General features: G+C 43.8%; 1 protein-coding gene across 1 annotated transcript in view; it reads left to right on the forward strand.

The window, feature by feature from the left end:
• The window catches only part of LOC138472515 (trichohyalin-like), a 1,377,820-nt gene that overhangs the window by 190,883 nt on the left and 1,165,759 nt on the right, over positions 1-21,178 (forward strand). Inside the window, exons 5-8 of the mRNA XM_069610736.1 lie at positions 3,317-3,341; positions 5,762-5,792; positions 8,234-8,267; positions 16,390-16,411. Of these exons, the coding sequence (XP_069466837.1) occupies positions 3,317-3,341; positions 5,762-5,792; positions 8,234-8,267; positions 16,390-16,411 (112 nt within the window). The remainder of the gene's footprint in view (positions 1-3,316; positions 3,342-5,761; positions 5,793-8,233; positions 8,268-16,389; positions 16,412-21,178) is intronic.

Below are 21,178 nucleotides of genomic sequence, written 5' to 3' on the forward strand. Positions count from 1 at the left end.
GGAGTGAGTATGGGGGCAACTTATGCCCCTGACATCGCCAACCTCTTCATGGCTGAATACGAGACAAAGAATGTGGCAACAGAATCAAATCCCTTCCATGAGCACATTGCCCTTTGGAAACGCTACATTGACGACGTCTTGATCATCAGGGATGGTACCCCCAACGAACTCCAGGCATTCCATCTCTGGCTGAATGCATGTAGCCCGCACATAAAGTTCACCATCCATTGGGACCATCACCAGATTGATTTTCTGGACCTACACATATACAGAATGGGGAACCAAATCAAAACAGAACTCTTTCGAAAACCAACAGATCGTAACACCCTACTCCACTACAGCAGTTATCATCCCATGGGGTTGAAGTATAATCTACCATATGGACAGTCCCTACGTATTCGTAGAAACTGCACCTATGTCGAAAGATATAGGGAACATGCAGAAGACCTACAAGGACGGCTGATTGAGAGAGGATACCCACAGAAATACATAAAGCAAGCGAACAAGAGAGCAAGGAACACACCGAGGGAGATCTGCCTTGAAAACAAGCCCAAAAGGGAATTAGGAAGACTAGTATGTGTGACCACCTTTGGCCCATTGAGCCTTTTGATACAGAAAACCGTGAAGAAAAATTGGCACTTGGTCAAAGAACCAGGCACTATAAAAACGTGAAGGATTCCCTAGTCCATACATTCATTGGCACACCGGAAAAAAGCGAAAACACTCTCTGGAATCTACCATCCACCAAGCGACATTTCAAATGTGGGAACTGTAGCATGCCCGCTCACCCTGCAAAAAAAAATCGTTTGAACATAAGACAATCAAATGGACGATGAAAGAACACACGAATTGTAACACCAAAGGTGTGATATACATCATACAGTGCCCCTGTGGATTACTCTATGTAGGCAAGACCATTCGCCCAATAAAAATGCGCATCTCTGAGCACCGATCATGCATAAGGAACATGGTAGCAGATAAACCCCTAGTGGAACATTTCAATAAAGCAAAACACAAAGACACAGACCTTAGATGGCTTATACTGCAGAAGGTGACCGCAGCCAAACGGGGAGGGGACTTAAATAAGACCCTGACCCAGCTTGAGCAAAGATGGGTCCATAGACTAGATACAGTGCAAGCAGGACTCAACATTTCACTTGAGTGGAAGTCTTTCGTATAAACACAAACATGCTGCTCTTCCATTACATGTCCGCCCCTGCCCAGATTAGATACAGAGGGCTCTGGGTCACAGACTATACTAGACCACATAGTAATTTGTTACGATTCAGGGAGCGCCGATTTTTGGGCCACCAACATGTGAGGTTGCATTCTAGAGATGGACAACATGTGCAGAATTCTGTTTACATACACTGTGGTTAGGAATTTAATACTATGTATTTTCATGTATTCAAACTATGCCTAGCCATATATGTTGAGTGAATTATGCTTACTCCTCTATAATGATATTTTTCTACTGCTACAGCATGTCTGATTTGTTACCATGACAACTGTTATCACCATTCGGTCAGCAATTGATTACTGAACCAATTACTGTATTTGTCCATGAATTCAAGCGATGTCTAGCCATATATGTCTAGTTGAATTATGCTCGTTGTTGTATAATGTTTTCTTGCTGTTACAGCACGTTTGATATGTTACCATGACAACCGTTATCAACTTACGTTTCTGGTTATTCCATAATCCCGTATGAGTACCCAACAGTCACCTGTTTCATTGCCCACACTTTTTCCACACCTTTGTAGAGGATTGGGTTATCCCCGGGTGAAACGTGATATCCCGGCGCCATTAAACCATTCCAAAATGGCCGCTGGTATATAATGATTTGCTGCTAAGCAACGGCATCCATTACGCCGCGTCTTTCGCTTTCTTTCTGTCTTGGAGTGACTCAGCAGTCCTTGCAGACCCCTGCACAACACAGCCTGCATGGAGCACCGCTCGCGCTTTGCCGCCAGGTACGCTTACGGCGCTATAATTTTTTGTCCACCTAGATAATGGTTCTTGTATCAATAACACGGTACTGATTTAGTGACCTCTTGCAGGACTGTGTATCACACGAAATCCTCGCGGATCCCAGTCCTGCATGTGAGGTAAGATTTTGTTTCACTGATACAATAAGCTGCACAATCACTCTGTGCCGCATGTGTTGTTTTGTCACACATGATTTTATCTAAGGAGACTAATACCTCCCCTTTTTTTGCTCTAGGAGCCCAGACTGACGCCCACACACACAAATACCTGGTGGAATTTCTTCCACCCAGGTAAGCTGTTTTCCTTCCATGATATTATATACATGGTACAGCCAACCATTAAGTTGACTTTTGAATCATTTCACTTGAACTCTCTCCTAAACAATATTCCCTCTCCCTGTCTACAGCACCCCCACACAGACCACGTCCTGATGAATGCCGTAATAGACACGAGGCCCATCTAGCCCCCTGAGACGCAGAAACACCTTGGTGTAGACGCACCTCTTACCTACAGTGGAATATCACTGTTTATGTCAAGAATACTATGTTGTTTTCGTTTTGTTTTGTACTTGTTATTATGCTGTTCACTATGCTGTGATTAGTACTGAATTGTCCTCGCTTCTGTCACACAAGCATTCACCGGCATCTCTGGTGTCTGCTCTCATGGTCTATATGTGTAGTATGGAAAGTAATGTTTGGTGAAAAGAAATGTTTACACATAAATCAATCCCCTTCACGATGTATAATACAGTCCAAACAATCTTTTGAGTAAAATACCATTACTTAAGTGTCTGTGTTTATTTATTTTAGACAACAGGGTACAGAGTGTAAAGGTGTTCCTTCCTTTGACCTGTTCAATTGTATCCGTGTTTATAAGTAGCCTTCCTGGGCAGAATAGGTCCCTCTACAGGAGCCCTAAATTAGAAATCTTCCATATATTTAGCCATGGAATCTTATGGTTTTCTCTTTTAAAAAAATAACTCTTGTCCAAACTGCAGATGCAAATTAAATTTGTTAAGAATTGACCTAAAATAAATAAAATTAAAATAGGACATGCCATAGTCTATTTCCTCTGCAATCCTACTATGTGCCCCCTTTGTGTGGTTATACTCAAAAGCCTATTTATTTCTTTTCTTAGAAGTGAAATCTATATATGTACATAAAAGTGAACATTTGTGGGTTTGTGGCTTGCCAAAGCGTTGTTCCTTTTACAATTCCATACTGTTTCACCAATCTGCACCAGATTGTGCAGTCACCTGTACCTATGAGGGAATGAAAGCCTCGGCAACGCTGGATATATCGGCTAGTAACATATGTTTCTTTTACAGATCCCAGATCCAAACGCACTGAAAGGTAAGTGATCAGTGTTCGATGATTGAATACACTATTTTATGTCCTAAATGTGTTCGAATCTACAACAGAAAACCCCCTATTATTTATTAAACTAAAGGTATCCCAATGATCACTTGTGAGCAAACAATTCTGTTTAAATGTTCCTCAGTCATTCTTGACTGTCACACCATCATCTCCCCATCTTTTTCACAAGGTGAGATAATTCCTTTAGAATGTAAACTGGATAATAAAATGCAAACTTTACATTTTGCACTACAACATTCATAGTCCTTGAGGTGTTGCACCACAGGTTGTTGAAGTCCTTTGAGTAGTGACCCAGAACTATTGATGCAACAGAACTCCAGAGTCATTCATATGGATTGCCAAATCCCCTTCGGTCTTCTGAGCTGTGTATAGCTCTCCTGAAGGTGTTCACATCTCTGGATATCTTTACACAAGCAAGGGGCTCCCACAACACTGGTTACCACAACTACTGAAGTTATTTTCAGTGGTGCACAACGACCCCTAGACTTCTTTAAGTGGTGCACCACAGCTCTGTGGGTTCTTCGAGTGATAAGCCCAAACTGTCCAATGAAAACACTGAAGATATCTGTGCAACCAACAGTCCTGTGCAAGATGCTCAACTCAAAGCAAAGCCTAAATCATGTGAGTTTCTGGGAATTCGCAAAGCATTTTAATGCAGGAAGGGCTGAAATAGGCCTGCACCAATGGAATCCTTTGATGTAGGTAAATAGTTGTCAGAGGAGGAATGTCATCCAAGCCTTCCAAAGCATCCACATAAACCGGGGCTTTTACTTAATCCTATCTGGAATCCTCACTTTTATGTGAGACTGCTGTTCAATTATGAATAATCAGGAAATTGCAAGTGGCCAGGTTGTCTGGTGTCTCTGGCTATCTTAAGATTTCATTGATTCCTTTCTATTGAGTTTGTCGGTTTCCAAACAGCGACTTTTTGGTGTTATGAACTCTTGGTATCTGCACCCCTCTAAGCTTAAGTTATACCTTTGTTTTGAAAGATGCTTGATTGTCGTTTGAGTGGGAAAGAGTCACCACCTATTTAGACCAAATAAGAGGAGAGCAATTTCTGGCCTACCTCTAGCATTTCGAGTGCACCTTATTGGCCACCTTAAGGATGCATTAGTTGGTTTGAATTGGGAATCTGAGACATCCTGAACAGTGACATAATCATTAGGGCCAAACAGTGTAGATTAGTGGGGCATTCTGTTATATCTGTGCACTGACCGTGGATATAGTTGCATCTGGGCATCAAACCTGCGTCTTTACCCAGATTTTAGTTTTGGCTATTAGGTGACGCTGAATGCAATGCCTATAAACCAAAACTATTGTCAAGAGGAAGTTAAAGTAGAAGATTGATTAGATGTGAGGGGACACACACAGCCTGTGGGTGATGTTTGGTTATTTACCCACCCATTGATCACTGATGTCCATGTTAATTCCTATGGCCATTCACACCAATTACCTGGCATTCTCTCCCCAAAACTCATCTGCTGGGATCTCTGAGTCTAGCTCTGTGCTTCCTGAGCAGCCCTCTGTAAGGAAATGGCTTGTTTGCAGCTGTAAACCGACTAAACTAGCTCCTGATATAACGAAACTATCTTAACAAAGTGTGCCTTTAGACACTTGGACTATAAGCAGTATGGATGACCTTGCATGTGTTACTTGCCCTGAATACCTGTTAAAAACAAGCATTGGGAAAGCTAACAGTTTTTGCTCTTGTATAGGCATTAGATAGGCACTTATTTTCCAGGCGCTGTGTGAGAAACCTGAAGGTGTCTCCCTGACGAGTCCCCGGGGGTCTGCCATCCAGGTGGCCAGGACACAGTCATCGCTATTGGATCCAGTTCCTGGTGGTGGACCAGTGAGGGAGGATCACCTGGATGGGGGGTCTTCGGGGAGTGGAAGTGGAACACTGACAGGTGAGACGTGGTGCCCCCTTCTTATGACACCTTTTCCCCTTCTTACCATGTAGGATACCCCCCCCTGTTCTGACGCGAACACTTTCACATATCACGAAGGACAACAGACTAACACTCAAGCCGTTTACCTGACATGTCCTAACAGAAGGGTTAGGCAAAGTCAGGCAATTGACCAGAATCATACACACCTGGCGGCTCTTTCCCTTCCCCACAGGGATAAAAGGTGGAGCACAGGAGCACAGACAAATCCTGATAAAACTGCGGATAGAGTAATTCTAGGAGTAATATTATGTTAAGAATGTATAGCTATGGAATCTTTCTATTAAGAACTATATGGAATATGGTTTTTCTCAAGAACCATATGTAATACGTTGACTTCTGGCCAGCTGCTATCTAGAAACCACACATAGTGTGAAGAACCTGCATGAGAAACATTTTGTGAAGGAGTAAATGTTGATCATTCCATTTCCTTTTTCTTTCCAGGATTATGAAAAAAAAGTTAATGCAATATTGGGTAAGTATCATTGTAAACTGTCACTGTTCTGACAACCAGCCCTAATACTGAGACTGGAGCTGCTTATGAGAAATAACTGGGATAGTTTGTGTGATGTTGACGGGTAGCATTTCTTACCTGAGTTTTGCTAGGTCTGATGGTAAAGAGCACACCCTGCATTGGGGAATGACATTCCATCATGGAAATAGTGTATTAGAAACATGAACTAGTAACCAAACATTTTCTCATTCAGATGAAAGTGACTATTAGTCACTGACCTGAGATGTTACCAATAGTGTTTGGTTTAAGATGTGATATCCTTCTTCCATGGCTTATGGTTCAGAGTATATATTGCACTATCGCTGGCTTGAATGTTTTTAGATTTATCTATCCATCAAACCCAAAGCTTTGTGGTTTTAGATTGTGTACCTCTTATTCATGGCGTTTTGGTTTCAGAATTCATACTCCTCCAACCATGGCGGAATGATTTTAGATTCCTTATCATTCCCATCCAGATGTGTTTCAATTGAGGTTTAGATGCCTCCTCCATGTCTGTGTGGTTGGATAGTGGATAGTCTACCTTGATTTGTACCTACATAAATTGAGATTAGCACCGGGGGGAGGGGGTTGGGGGGAGGCGCAGCCAATCAGGTTCCGCAGATCGTGGGCTGAAACCTGTAATCTCAGCTTGCGTTCCACGGAACCCGCAGGTTGCCATCTTCCCCCCACCTGCCCTCCCTTAGCTTTATTTATTTATTTTAAATAAATCAACCCCTCCTCCCCAGCCCCACTTATCTGATTGGGGCCGCCACCAGAGCAGCTTCCCTTTTCCAGCCGTCATGGTGATTGAAGAGGGGTTCGGTACGGAGCTCTGCCTTCTATAACCTTGGCGTTAATCTTGGTTAAGTATTTTCATTCACTCAACAGGACGCCGCACACATCCCGTTGAATGAATGAAAATACTTTTTTTTAGCAACCCAGGTTAGCCCTTTGGTAACCTGGGGTGCCAATAGTGTGAACCCCCCCATTCCAATGGCTGGAATGGGGGATAACGACCCGGTGCCCTCGTTATAGGCCCTTGCTTCGCTCGGGCTGCTAACTTGGGCTGGCCATTACCCCCCCCCCTGTTCCAGCTCTTGGAACAGGGGGTTAACGATATATTTTATACCCTCCCTCCATGGCTGTATTTTTTCAGGTTATATATTACCCAGTCATAGCCACATGGGTGATGATCCACAGTCTGTCTCCAATGCATGGTGACATAGTTTGAAGATCTATACCTTTTCTGTATGGCTTAAAATAATTTATCACAAATCCAAGGCTACTGCATGGCTGGTAGGTCTCTAATTTCCCATACATAGCTGTATTGTTTGAATTTCTAGACCTACTACTCATAACTCTTTGGTTTGGAATTATACACCTCTGACTTATAGCTCTGTGGTTTGAGATTCTTTACCTCCCACTCATGGTTTTGAGGTTGGAGTGTCCCTAGCTCCAAATCATTACTCTATGGTTTGTTTCCCTAGCCAAAGCTCTATGGTATGAGACACTACTCATCACCCGTGTCTCTTTGGTTCATTTCCCATCCATGTCCCTATGGTTTGAGATTCCATTCTAGGCCATTAATGGTCAATCAGTACATTCAACCAACGTTGCATGTTATGATGTCCACCATCCCTCCATTTTCTTCATCTATTCTAATGGTTCAGAATGTATTTTCTTCAAGTATAGGTGCATGATTTGACATTCTTCAATCCATGGCAGTCTGAATGGACTTGACATTCATTTATTTCTGTCTTATGGTACACATAGATATGGAAATTGCATTACATGATTTTTCTGGCGATTTTACTGGTAGAGATGTAAAGTCCTTAACTGGAAATCCAAAGACTATTCTAGAGCATATGCGTGTTTTAACAGTAGAACAGTGTGTAAGGTAACTAGTACTGGAAAACACAAGACGTGTGCGTGGTCATTAAAATGATGCTTTGTGAATGTTGTGTCCCAGTGCCAGATTCTTGTTGCCACAGCAGATAGAACACACATTTTGGCAAATCTATGAGCTGCGTGTTACAGCTATATATTGAAACATTAGTTAATACTGCAGATTAGTTTGCATTGGCAAAGCTGTGAAGAAAGGTAAAAAGGGAGGTATATTGTTGAATCCAGATTCAACTTTGCTGTAGATATTTGGCCTTCAATAGTCATGATTGTCTTAAATTCCGAGCATCCGAGTAAAAAGAACAAAGATGAACATTGTGTGACTATTTATTTATTTATTTATTCAAATTTATTTAAAGCGCACGTCAGCCTGGGGGCATCGGACTAGAGGGCAGTGACAGTGTCTATTCAGATCCATTTACCAGAGGAGGACACTGTTCAGGGGAAGGCGGGAGTGTTGATTAAAACTTCCTTTGGCACTTGTTGGAAAACATTCACATCTTATTTACCTCCTGTTTTAGACAATGTATCCGGTTCCCATGGACGAGATTGCAGGTAAGTCTATTTACCTTACTGTAGAGGAGAAGGTCACTAAAACTGTTGTGCCACTTATATCGTACTGGTGTGAGCACAACTATTTTAACACTGGCCGGTTAAGCGTTTTGTTTAAAACCTACCCCATGAAAAGTAGATAGAATAACTTGTGCTACTAAAAGGAATAGACCTATGAACATTAACCCACCCCCCAAAATTTTGTAATCTTCCCAAACTATTTTTTTCTGAGGACCCATGGAGGATCTCTGTGTCTGACTAAATTTTGGCAGCAGATGCAACTGAATGGGCTCCGCTGCTTTTCAATTTCACTGGATGCAGGGAACACACTGGTTGCATAAAATGTATTTTTTTAAATGTATGGGAAATACAGTATAGCTACTGTCGCCCCTCAGAAATTACTTGCCCAACATTCATGTTTTCAATAAATTACTAAGCCCTCAAACAGATCTGTGGTACTTTCTGAATGGCTGATCATGTGGAAAATGTAATATCCCTAAAGGGCCTTCTGTTGGATGAACATTTGATTCTGTGCATTGTCCTTAGAACAGCACCTGCAGAAAACAAAAATCTCGCAAATTTAAATACATTCCCACTAGAGTTCAGAAAACAACGCATTCAGAAGTATGCAAAGACCATGACGTATAGCTACTAAAGAAATAGTTTTTAAGGGGTTGAGTGACTCCTTAGATGCAACTTGGTTTGGTTTAAAGATGAGTACAAAAGGTGTTTGAATGCAAGGTTATGGCTATGACAGGTGGTGTGCATGTGCTAAGCTTGTATGCAAGGAAAAGAGGCAGAGTTTGGGAAGAGAATAGGTGTCAGAAATTATAGGATATGGGGGAGATGTTTGCCGGTTTTCTTTTATTTTCCCTAGTGTGTGACATTTTACAAATGAAAATATTTACTGTGTGCAGTTAGTCTCTATCTGTCAGGCATGCCGAACGTCTCGCAGGTGCAGAGGCTTCTGATCAGCGTTATATAGACAAATTACTTTTCTCCTGATATTACAGCAAAGAGATCAAATATCCCTGCTTTTGAACTATCTGTGTGGAATGTGACGGCAGAAACCGATAATGATCCAGGATTGGACCTTCTAATCATTGGAAGGACTGCAGAGCACTATAAGGAGAATAGACAGACTGTTGAGTACATTAATCCCCAAGTCACTCACCAGTACCCACACAGTGGAATACCTGCCACATATTGTCCAGTTCTTCTTGTGAAAAACCAATACTCAAATCTATAGATCAGCCCGACTTTCCAAGCCCTGTTGCAAACCGTGCCACATGTCCAAAAGTCTGAAAGGACCTAGCACCCAATGGCACAAGAACGTATAAAGGCACTTGGAGATCAGCAGGAGACTGGACTAGACGTACGTTGATTTGGACCATTTCTACAGTCCGCAGGAATAATAGCAAAGTCAAGGAGGAAGGACCCTGCTGGGAGCAACACAGGAGCCAAAACAGGAGGTAAGTCCAAGCCTAATGCAACCACAATTGGATCAGGCCAATCGCGGCAGAACAGCAGAAGAACTCCAGAAATGAATGTTAGGCAAAGAAAGTTCCACTGAACAGGCAAAGATCCAAACTGACTTGATAGTTTAGTCACAAAACAGGCCACTCACATTAGTTGAGAAGCACAGATGCTCCCTTCTCTGAGCTTTAAAAGGGCTCTTGCAGAATGCGAGGGCTCCCGAGCACCGTCATGAACTTGACATGTCCATGGTGACATCATTGGACGTCACCTCGCAGATGTTGCGACCTTGAAGGGTGCCGATAGTTGTAGTGCCCACAGGATGACCATTGCCGTAACCGCCATGGGAATCGCCAGTGACCGAACACCAGATGAGTAACAGGCAAATGCCACCTGGCAGTATCTAACCACCCAACTTTCCCCCCAATTAACATATCACCAATTCATCCCCCTGGCTGTCTCATGCACATGCTTCATAATGCTCAGTCTTCATTGAAGCATTCTTAGGAAATTAACAACCTCCTGACCAGCAGACTCCTGAACTTCATACAGCGTGTCTCACTGAAAACAGAACTTCACAGCATTAGCAGCTCCTTCTACTTACTTATGATGAAAACCCACTCATCGATTACCTACCCAACCTCTTCTTCACCGTCCTTGTTTTGGTCATTTGTCACCCTTAATTTGCCTTTAATGACAACGTAACTTCCTCTCATTTCCTAGTCTCACACTCCAATCTCATCATATTATATATCCCATATCTCTCCCATACCTCTCCACCCATCATGCATCCCAAAATTGCAAAACCCTTCTTTAGGATACCCTGTAAGATATTACAAAGAGCCTGTTGGAGATATAAGGTTTTGTGTAATATTAATTGAGTATAAATAACAATTCAGTGCAATGATTGGAGCCCTAGTTCTAACCGTAGGGCTACTAGAGGGAGGCTTTGGTGTTTTCCATATTCGACCTTCCAACATGTCCAGATCTTTTGCTGCCAAAGTGTCTAATATACAAAGACTTTAGGTGATAGTAGGACAAACTTTTTCTGACAGACATTCATTAAAGGCACTCCTGAAAATCTACAGTATTTGTATTTTAACCTTTTCATTTGTGCCATTCGTCCTTCTTTGCGGAATTGACGATGACGTATCCTAGGCATACCAGGGAATTGGTAACTTGCAGTTTCTTATTCCTCATAAACCATGAATAGTTGAACAGTTTTTTCTTTGTTTTAAACATCATTGCTGATGTTTTAGAAACATTCCTCATTAGGTTGTTACTAATGAGATACTTTTCTGTGCAGATGAGAGTCACCACAATCAAATTTTTGTGGTATCAAATAATTTGACATCAGTGAAGGCCAAAAATGTCATATGTTTGTGACCAATCAGGGGAGGTGTTAAGATCTTTCAGATGGCGTCACTTCTTCCCAGAGGGTAGCCTCTTTCCATGAGGCTAGGGAGTTGCTGCCGCTAAACAATAGTCCCCCTACAGGTGGTAACATGCGGGACGCCCTCATAGGGAGGAACTCCCCTACTGGGGAAAAGGACATGAGTCCTGGACACAGCACCTTTAACTCCCAATCCTATTGGGGTATTGACACCCAAAACTTCTCTACCTATGATGCAGTCTGAAACCATGTGTTATTGTAAACTGTCAGGCAATCTCGCTGTGATGAAGACAGGGACGAAGAAGATCACAAGCACCGTTAAGATTGGTTATTTATAACGTGCTTAATACCCAGAGGTTTCTAAGCATGGATTCGGGGATCGAACCTGTGTTGCTCCGCATCGTCTTGTATCCAAGGCGAGCACGTTGCCCCTGAGCAATCCTCCCGAGCTATCAAGTAGAAAGAGTGCTCGACCAGTTGTTGTCAATTGATCTGACATTACAGTGGTGCTGTCCCTGCTATTTAAAAAAAACATTAAGGAAGGACTTTGTTCTGTTCTGAATCTGGAAGGAAAGCCCGGCGAGAGAGTACACCCACAAAAATCCCACAAGATTGAAACTGGACTTTGGGAGACTGCAGAGAGGCAGCTCTCCAGAGTGGCAGAGACGAGCAGTGGGACACCTGTGAAGCGTCTTGCGAGTCGGTTGGGAGCCAGCGCCCTTGAGATGGAGAAACTGAGATGGGATTGCGTGACTTGTCGTGAGTGAACCGTCTGTTACGGAACATGCATCTAGACTGCTAAATAGTACCTGGCTGCAAAGACAAGATGGCCTACGAATAGAAGTAGAAGTAGAGGAAGGAAGAACAATCTTGTGTCCCCTGATGAAACTGGTGAAGCATTCCCAGAGAGACGATAACGGGAATAAGAATGCATCTGGGAGCGGGCCGGGAAAGTTTGAGACTGCGAATCGTGAAGCAGAAGAAATAGAAGAATAAGAAGAGAAAGTAATGGAACACCATGCGAGGCCATTCCCTGGCCAGTTCCACAAGAGTGTGGTACTGGGAAGTCAAGGAGGACCCAGGGAACCTCTTTATCATAGTGCGGGCAAGATAGAGAAACTAGAGACTGGAAGAAGCCATTGGAAGGAACCACAAGAAATGTTGAAGAAGTTAAAATTGAAGTTGCCCCGAGGAGCCTTACAAAGAATGGTGAACACGCTAGGAGAAGGGAGTCCTTCTCCTAGCCTCACTTGAATATTATAGAACCTTGTCTCATTTGGTTATGAACCTTGGAACCTCTTTGATTGTGAACCTTGGAACATTTCCAGAAGGTGAGAACGCTGCACCTTGAGAGACACAAACCCAGGAGAAGTGAGTCATTCTCCTGGGCTGTAGAAATAACTATTCTTAGATTAGGATTTGTGTTTAAGTGATAGGGATATAATAGGAGTTTAGACTAGGACAGTGAATTTTTGATTTGGACTACACAGACTTCCTGACTGCACGGGTTTTAGTTTGTTTGAGGTAGGGAATCCACCTCTAGTTCGGGATAGATAGGTTTGTTGGTTTTTAATAAAGGTTTATAGCAATCACTATGCCAGCGTTTGGTCAGACTCCTCCTTCCATGCCACCGCAGAGGGAAGTATCTTATTTCTTCAACTTCCCTAGACAGATCACTGACATACAAATTAAATAGACAATGGGCTATGTAAGGATGCAGAAGAAGGACTCTGACACAAAGGTGGCTTATTTGGGGCTTTAGACGTTTATTAGTAAAAACTGAGCAAGAGGAAACCTATCTTTCCCTATTTCTAAGAGGGGGTTTCCCTGCCTCAACTAAATATCTAAGGTGACTGTCAGGATGTCTGTTAAAATAAAAATGTCCCCTGTACTGTGTCAAGAAAACCCTTCTTCTGGCCCTTACACTATAAACTAATAATAAATAATGAAGCACTGTGCTGATCCTAGGAGAATGCCTCTGGCGCAATTTCCGCCGAACAGAAATAGCATTTCCGCTGGGTCGTGTGGCGGAATTACTGCTGCCTCACAACCTGGCGTGAATGTGCACCCCACTCTGGCGGTAACGCTATAAACGCCCAGCAGAAATTGCACCGAAACTTTGGTGCTAATAGCGCTACCGCCGGTAACCCCGGCACCATTAGCACTGAGGGAAATTGTGTCACCGCCGGAATGGGAAGCATTGCGTTGGCCATTTTGAAAAACACAATCCATCAAATATCTCCACTTCCTGCAGCCATCCAGACCTGGAAACACGCCAGAATGTCTCAGAAGAGGATCAGAGGCAAAGTGGCTGAAAATCGACTCCGAAAACCAAAGTTTAGTGAGTGGGAGCTGGTCCTGACCGATGAGGTTGTTGCTCACACTGAAAAGCTATATGGCCTTCACCAAAGGAAAACATCAGCACTGTGCAGGACAGCCAACTGGCATGCCATCAGCCAGAAAGTAACAGCTGTGGCCGGTGTCCCCCATGATGGGGTGGACTGTCACAAAAGCTTGAATGACCTCAGGGACAGGGAGCGTGGGCTGCTGTCAGAACACTGCCAGGGGTCACTTGCCACTGGAGGAGGAACTTTGGAGCCACTGGTCCACACCACCTGGGAGGAAAAGTGAAGCACAGTGCTGGACATGGAGGGAATCAAGGGAGTCGGAGGTGCATAGGCGGATGCCAGCAGCCAGGAGGTGAGTCAACCCTCCCAGCACAAGTCCATGCCCAAATGACAGTCCAGAATAAGATGCCCCAGTGGACAGTGACACATGCCAGCAGACCCAGTAGCTGGGCATGCCAACAGGGTGGAGTGAAGGGGTGGCACAGCAGCCACCCTCCACAGCAGTCATGGACCAGGGCACCAAGGGCGCCCCTGTGCATTGCAGCAGCGGGAAAAGGGGGCAGGTGACCTAGCCAAGAGCCATGCACAACACACCCCTGCTGGTGCACCCTGTGCCAGCGGGACTGTGGTTTGTGAGCAAGCACAACACTGTGCAGCACTCACACCAGTATGCTGGGGGCCCAATTGCCTGCCCCATGTTGGGAGGGGATGTGGGGCATGAAGGACTACAAGCATGCATGCCAAACATGAGCTGACCCAGCATGGACACCCTCTCGCACCAGGCCAAAGTCCAACTGGGCATGGGTCACACACTCATTGCTGCTACCATGCCCATGATGCTGGACCCAACTGCAATCTCCCCTGACCAACCATGCCCATCTGCCCAAATGTGTGGGGTCCCACCCTGTACCATAGCAAATGTGCATTGCATGCCAACACATGTGGGGGAACCATACCTGACAACATTTCCTGTGTCATCTCTAGAGGCATGCAAGGTGGGCCAGGGGGCAGGCCCATCTTGGAGTGGCATATCCAGGCCCTCAAGGTCCGCCACCAAAACTGTCACCCCGCAAAGATGCAGTCAGCCCACGCCAAGGTGGATGTCCCGCTGTGAGACACTGCAACAGAGCAAGGCCAAGCCGACGCCCACCCCACAATCCACTAGAACCACTGCAAGGCCCACTGCACAGCCTCCCACAGCTGGAGGGTGAGGGTCTGACACAGAGGCCCCACCTCCAGGCTGGGTGACTGTGAAGACACGAGCACACCAGCCCGGTGTCGCACCATGCAGAAGGGCCACATACCCCTCAGCGCCCTCATGGCTGGTAGCGTAGCCCAACACCTGAGCGGCCTCATGGCTGGCAGCATAGTCCAACACCTGAGAGCCCTTATCGCAGGCAGCATGCTCACACCCCTGAGGTGGATGTATACACCCCATCCTATGACTCCCCTGATGGCAGCCCCGGCACAGCACACACCAACTAGCAGCACAGTCCTGCAGAGGCTTGAAGAGATGGAGCGGAGACAGAGGGAGATGGAGGAGGTAGGGCACATGCACTCAGAACACTTGCATGCCATACGGGACAGCATCCAAGGGGCCACCTGCAGGATTGTGTGGGCCATCGCTAGGAACTGGGCCGAGGCAACTGCCAGTATGACCGCTCTAACACTATGCAGCCATAGGGTCAGGAAGATGACTGACAGTGTCTCTGCACTGGCAAGGCCATCCGCCAGAGCAACTAGTTGACACGTCAACAGATGCAGGGGCCAGGCTCCATCACTTCCACTTCTACCATTCCCACACAGGAGTCACAGCAGCGCACACCGAGGCATCAGTCACAGCGCCTTCAGCGCCCAAGATCACCAGGGGCTGGTAGGAAGGGAGGGAGGTCATGTTTGTAATTGTCTCTGAGACACTTATTGCCATGAGTGGCCATGCCGGAGAGTTGGTGGTGGGAGGCGGGAGGGGGGATAGTGTGCTGTGGAGTTGGTGGGGGGAGGTGGTAGGGGGGATACTGTGCTGTGGAGCTGGTGGGGGGATAGTTGGGGCACTTCAAACTCCCAATATTTTTGTGGATTTTAGCCACTCTGATCTGCTGCACAGAATGTGTCCAGATGTCAAAGTGTCAAGAGCTCACATTTCTCTCTATAGAGAAATACCCTTGAAGCCACGTCCGAATTGAAAAGTCCAGGGAATTTTGTGTATCAGTAAATAACACCCTCAAAAATATCGGGCATTTCCGCCATTACCCTACAACATTGTTGTTGTTTTTTATTATGCATCTTCCATCAGGAAGTTGTTTTTTTTCTCCAAAATGTGGTTGTTAATGGCGATCTGGTCTTTTATTCCAGTGCAGTGTTTTTGCATCTTGCTTTAGGAGTACCCTGATGTAAATTGAGTTAAAGTGCTACTCCGCTCTGCTCAATGGCTCCCATCTGTTGGTAATGAGAACTTATTTTAAGTTCTGTGTGTCAAAATGGAAAGTTAATGGGCAGACTGTATAGGGCCGACAGTCTTTGTTAAATGTCATTTGTTCTGTTACTGTTGAACCTCCTTTCAATAAGCAGACAATTTTTAATATGAAAAACAAAATACAAATAATCTGTCTCTTAGGTCCCACGTAAAAAAGGATGCCTATTTCATGTGTGAACATTGAATCCCAGAGACAGTCTTTGTAATATCTCATGAAAGAAGAGATTGGTTACAGGCAAAAAGAGGGGCATTTTGTTAAAATCTAAATTGTATTCCCTTAAGAATTTAATAGGATTTTATGTGAAACAGTTAATGTCACAGTTTGACCTTCTCTAACAATTGTCTTTTTGTTCAAAAGAAATATATCTTATTAGAAATATGGTTTGTTGGATATTCTGTACTTAACTGAATCATGTGTTCTCTGTTTCTCCTCAGGCATAAATGGGTGTCAGGAAAGGTAAACAGCACCTTTTAGACTTCTGTTTGCAACAGAGTGAGGATGATTGAGTTTTAGGTGTGTGTGTTTGCGCTTACTTTGAGGAAGGTGTAGCTTGGGCTATTAAACTGCTTTGTTACATCTCTTTCTTCTGTCAGGTCAAACATGTCTCACTGGAAAGTGTTCTGTTGCAATCTCTTGCCACACTATCCATTCAATGTTCTCTGCTGTCACCTTTGCTAATCATCAGCTCCACCCTCTCACCCTATTCTTCCACCACTCAACCATGCTCAGAAAACATCCATAGAGCCACTCACAGTCCATCGAAATGGGATACAGGGCCCATGATTGCTCCACGGTCAGAAGAGTTGAAATACCCAGGTCGAGGCATTGCCTTCTACTCGCTGTGGCATGGCAAAAGGCCTGCAACAGTGGAATGCTTGGTGTATCATATAGCATAGATTGCCATCGTCCCAAGCTACCTCCAGACTTTGCTCACTTGTAAGTTGAATCATAATGGTTGGGCTGAAGCTTTAGCACTTTGGCGGGATCCTGTGGCACTAGAGGATTTTCATGTGTGGCTCCTCATATGTGAAGTCAAGCTGTGATTGAACTAATTCTACAGAGAGGCCCTAATCTCTCTCCCTCCAGCTCCACCTGTATATCACAGGCCTCTCATGTAGGACGGCCCTGCATTAGTTTTCCAGGCACTGTTAGCAGATACTCAGTTCTCCGTTATCCTTTATCCAGCTGCTATTTCAGCATCTCCTCTCCATTTTATCTCCCGCATCTAATAAGAATTTCTGTTACTGTCACATTGCTCTCAATGGCACCCACCCAGGACTTAATTTTAAAAGCAGTCTCATTTCACTTATCAAATTTGGTATCAGTCTTGGATTTTCTTCTCTCCCTCTTTTTTGGGAGCATTTTTATTCCCACGTGGATGGAGGAGATTCAGCAGGTCCAGCAAGTCAGGTACATGATTTCCCCTTCTGGCTCTGTTTTTGCTAGTGTAGAAGTCACTCTTACTCTTCTGTTTCTGCTGTCTCTTAGCTCCCAGAGATGTAAAAACCAATAGCAGAATGCACAAAAAGTATAAACCCTGGGAACCATAGTTGAGGCATCTCTCAAAGCAGATGCACACGTCAACTATGTTACCAAAAACGCACACTTCCACTTAAAAATTCTGAGACAGATAAATTCCCTGGTACCATGCAAAAATGGTGTAACCTTGGTTCGAGCCACAATCATGTCTTGGCTCGATTACAGCAACGCATTACTATGCGGAGCAAGCAAAAAGAACATCCAGAAATTACAGACTGTCCAGAACGATGCCATTAGGATAATCCATAACATTACCAGGAGGAACACATCTCACAATACAGGAAGGAGCTTTGCTGGCTGCCTGTGGAGAAATTAATCATGTTTAAGACACTGGCCTTGGCCCATTGATGCCTATATGGAGAAGCACCAGTCTTCCTAAAACAATCTTTAAGAAAATACTCCCCGGGTAGGACGTTGCGCTCAAGTGCAACTCAACTTTTGGTTATCCCACATGCCAAAAGATCTTGTGGAAAAGGTAGATCTTTCCCAAACAAAGCAGCAACTGATTGGAATAAACTTCCGATATCCCTGCGTTCAGAGGAAAGCTACAGAAATTTCCGTAAAAATCTGAAAACCACTTTGTTCGAATAAAACTGAAATTTACTGTCCCTCACACCTACTTTTTTCCCCACCTAGGATTTATGTTGTCTGCTTTGCGCCCTAATGCCTGCGGACTGTGGCGCAGTAGAAATAAATAAATAAATAAACCCTGCGTGGAATTGCCATCCGGCAAGGTCGCAGAGGGCCTGGCTGTTTTGCTTTTTATTAAATATAAAATGATACAGGTGGTTTTATTTCAGAAAGGGTGGTCTGCAAACCAGACACTCTTGCATATTACGTGCAACATGTACACTGGCATTAAATAAGCAAAATAGAAGTCTGTTGGTAAAGAAATAACCAATAAAATGTAACTTGTTTAACTGCAAACAATGAGATTGAAGAGACTATTGATTCAAAGCACTGTGTGCCACATAAAATAAAAAGAAAAGAGAAGATGTTGAAATGTTGAGGTTCAACAGTGTAAATATGTAATTTCTCACCCCAAGTAACTCGCATTAAGGGTTTACCTTACGTTGAAAGGTCTCCTGCATTTCAACGGCATCAAACGCATCAAACTCTGTGGACAGTGTTCAAATGCATTCAAACAAACTGAAGCTCTGGTGAACATCAAACTGACTCTGGTGGCCCTAGCAACCTGCTTAATTAGAATGTTGCATCGAACCGCCATAAGCCTCACTTTGAGTCCAACGACTGCTCCCCGTCTGGTTCATCAGAACATGCTGCATCCAAACCGCTCGCACAACACCAAGAAGCCTAGTTTGATACTGTAGAACCACCAAGTTAGTTCTGATTAGGGTACTGTTGAAAGGGCCCTGCACCCGGTTCATTTGTTGCCGTCCTTTGGCCTGGTTAAGCTCTCCCTTTTTAACCTTTTTCATCAAGAAGAGTATCATTTTAAACATTGCTGTGAATTATTGCTTTTTTCTTCCCTGCTAAGAGTACAGAGTGCTTGCATCTTTACTTTCTGCATGCCTCTGTCTTCCTTTACAGGGTTGGGGTTTTTGATAGTGCTTTCTAATATAATTTATATTGCATATTGGTTTGTTTAATTAAAGGATATACATATATATATACACATATATAATGAAAAAACGTAAGGAGTTAAGGGGGCATTATGGTTAAGTTACACTAATAAAAACCTATGAAATTCAATTCAATGAAAAAACGTTCTTAAAGGAACGTTATGGTTAAGTTGCGCTATTAAAAACCTATCAAATTCAGTGAAAAAACTTTGTTAAAGGGACGTTATGGTTACAAGTAAAACCGAAAACCCCCATGAAATTCGCCAGTTATGGTAAACTAAGCAACCATAACTCACACCACCACTGTGCACTGCTAAGAATAACACCCATGACATCAAATATGACATCACAAATATGATTGATGACCCTTTCTTTTTTTGTTCACTGACATATCTAGGCCAGGTGAGTTTATTCACTGACAGTCAAAAACTTAAAATTCAAAAGGTATTACAATTGTAGACGTTGCTATTCTCACATGTTGTTACAGTACTTTCCTTAGAATTCGATCGCATCTTATGATGCACATACATAGGGGAAGAAGCAGTCCTCAAACACAGCCATCATTTCTATGCGTCCAATGCAGTCCTATGCAGTCCAAGCTATCAGCCCAAGTAAAGCGAGGGTGGATAACGAGATTTCTGGACCATTATCCCCCCATTCCAGCCCTTGGAATGGGGGATGAAGGCCATTAGCACCCTAGGTTCCCAGGGCGTCCCGGTGTAGGAAGGAAAATCCTTTTCCAAGATGGCCACCATGGAAAGGGGAGGCGGGGTTCCATACAGGGCCCCTCTTCGTTTTCCATGGCAGCCTACAGAAGGCAAAAAGAGAACTCTATGACCATATTACCACAAGCACATTTTTCTTCCTTTTCAAATCTATCCCAATTTCGAATAAGGAAACCAGGCTGCTGTGGTCACACCTTATTACTCCGCCAGAAAAATAATTATGCTGGAGACTTAAGTCCAATTGCGGTTGTGTGATAAGGAAGTTTAATTGATCTGCCCTATCGATTACACGTGTTTCGACAAGGTGCCTTTCTCAAATCAGGGCTTATCTAATTATGACCCATCATAAGTGAAAATAATAAATGCACCATCCAATCCCCATGTACTGAACCACATTGTAAAAATCAAGGTAAAACGGAATATCCAGAAAAGAAAGTTAAGTAATTCAATCAAACATTATTGAGAAGAAAACAAAAGCAAATGGCATTTTTTAAACGTATGCATTTCCATTTCAGTTTCCCATTCACAGAGAGAGAGGGTAGGAGATAAGGGATGGATGTTTAGGTTTGGAAAAGTCAAAAGGAAAAAATGAAAAAAGGAAAACACATTAGAAATTAATGATTGGTGAATGGTTGTGATTGAACAAACTCGTGCTAAGTGTGCTGTAATGTGAGAAAACATTTCTTACCCAACTTTATTTCTCTTGATCATTACTGGAAGTGTAATAACGGGGATCAATCCCAACTGTGAGGTAAGGGCGTGGGAGAGAAAGGAAAGAAGGTGGCGGTTTGTGAACACTTCTATACACATTGTCAGCTAAAGTTGCAAAAAGGCGCTTTTACTTTTAATGCGGGTTGCATCATGTTAAAAGGCTCGCCCTGCCCTTGCTTCCATTTTAATAGAAGTTAAGACTAATTTGCTAATATTTGCGGTTGCACATTAAAAGCCACAAATGGCGTGTGTGCTGTCAGTTGATTTAAATAGCTTAGACCCGATTTTTACATCACATGTGGCAATAACTGTAGCTGATTCAACAAGTGCTGCTCTTTGTAATAATTCGACTATGTGCTGGAATTAAGCGCATCCTGATGTGATTGGTCCTCAGAGTGGGTGGGCTGTCAAGGACCCCAGGACTTACCTGCAAATATCATTGCCGCGTCCCGCGTTCAAGCGAAGTGTTGCTCTGGTCCCTGCTTGTCGCCATGCAATGAGGGGATGACTTGGCAACTAAGTCCCTTGTTTGTGTCATCAAGGGACTTAGTTGCTAATTCCCCTCATTGTGGCTTTCAATGTACAACCGCAAATATTAATATTAATACAAAGAATAGCACTTGTTGAATCAGTTACAGCTATTGCCAAATCCCTCACCCAGATTG

The sequence above is a fragment of the Ambystoma mexicanum genome, chromosome 8, assembly GCF_040938575.1.
Source record: "Ambystoma mexicanum isolate Mex_15411 chromosome 8, UKY_AmexF1_1, whole genome shotgun sequence".
NCBI lineage: Eukaryota > Metazoa > Chordata > Amphibia > Caudata > Ambystomatidae > Ambystoma > Ambystoma mexicanum.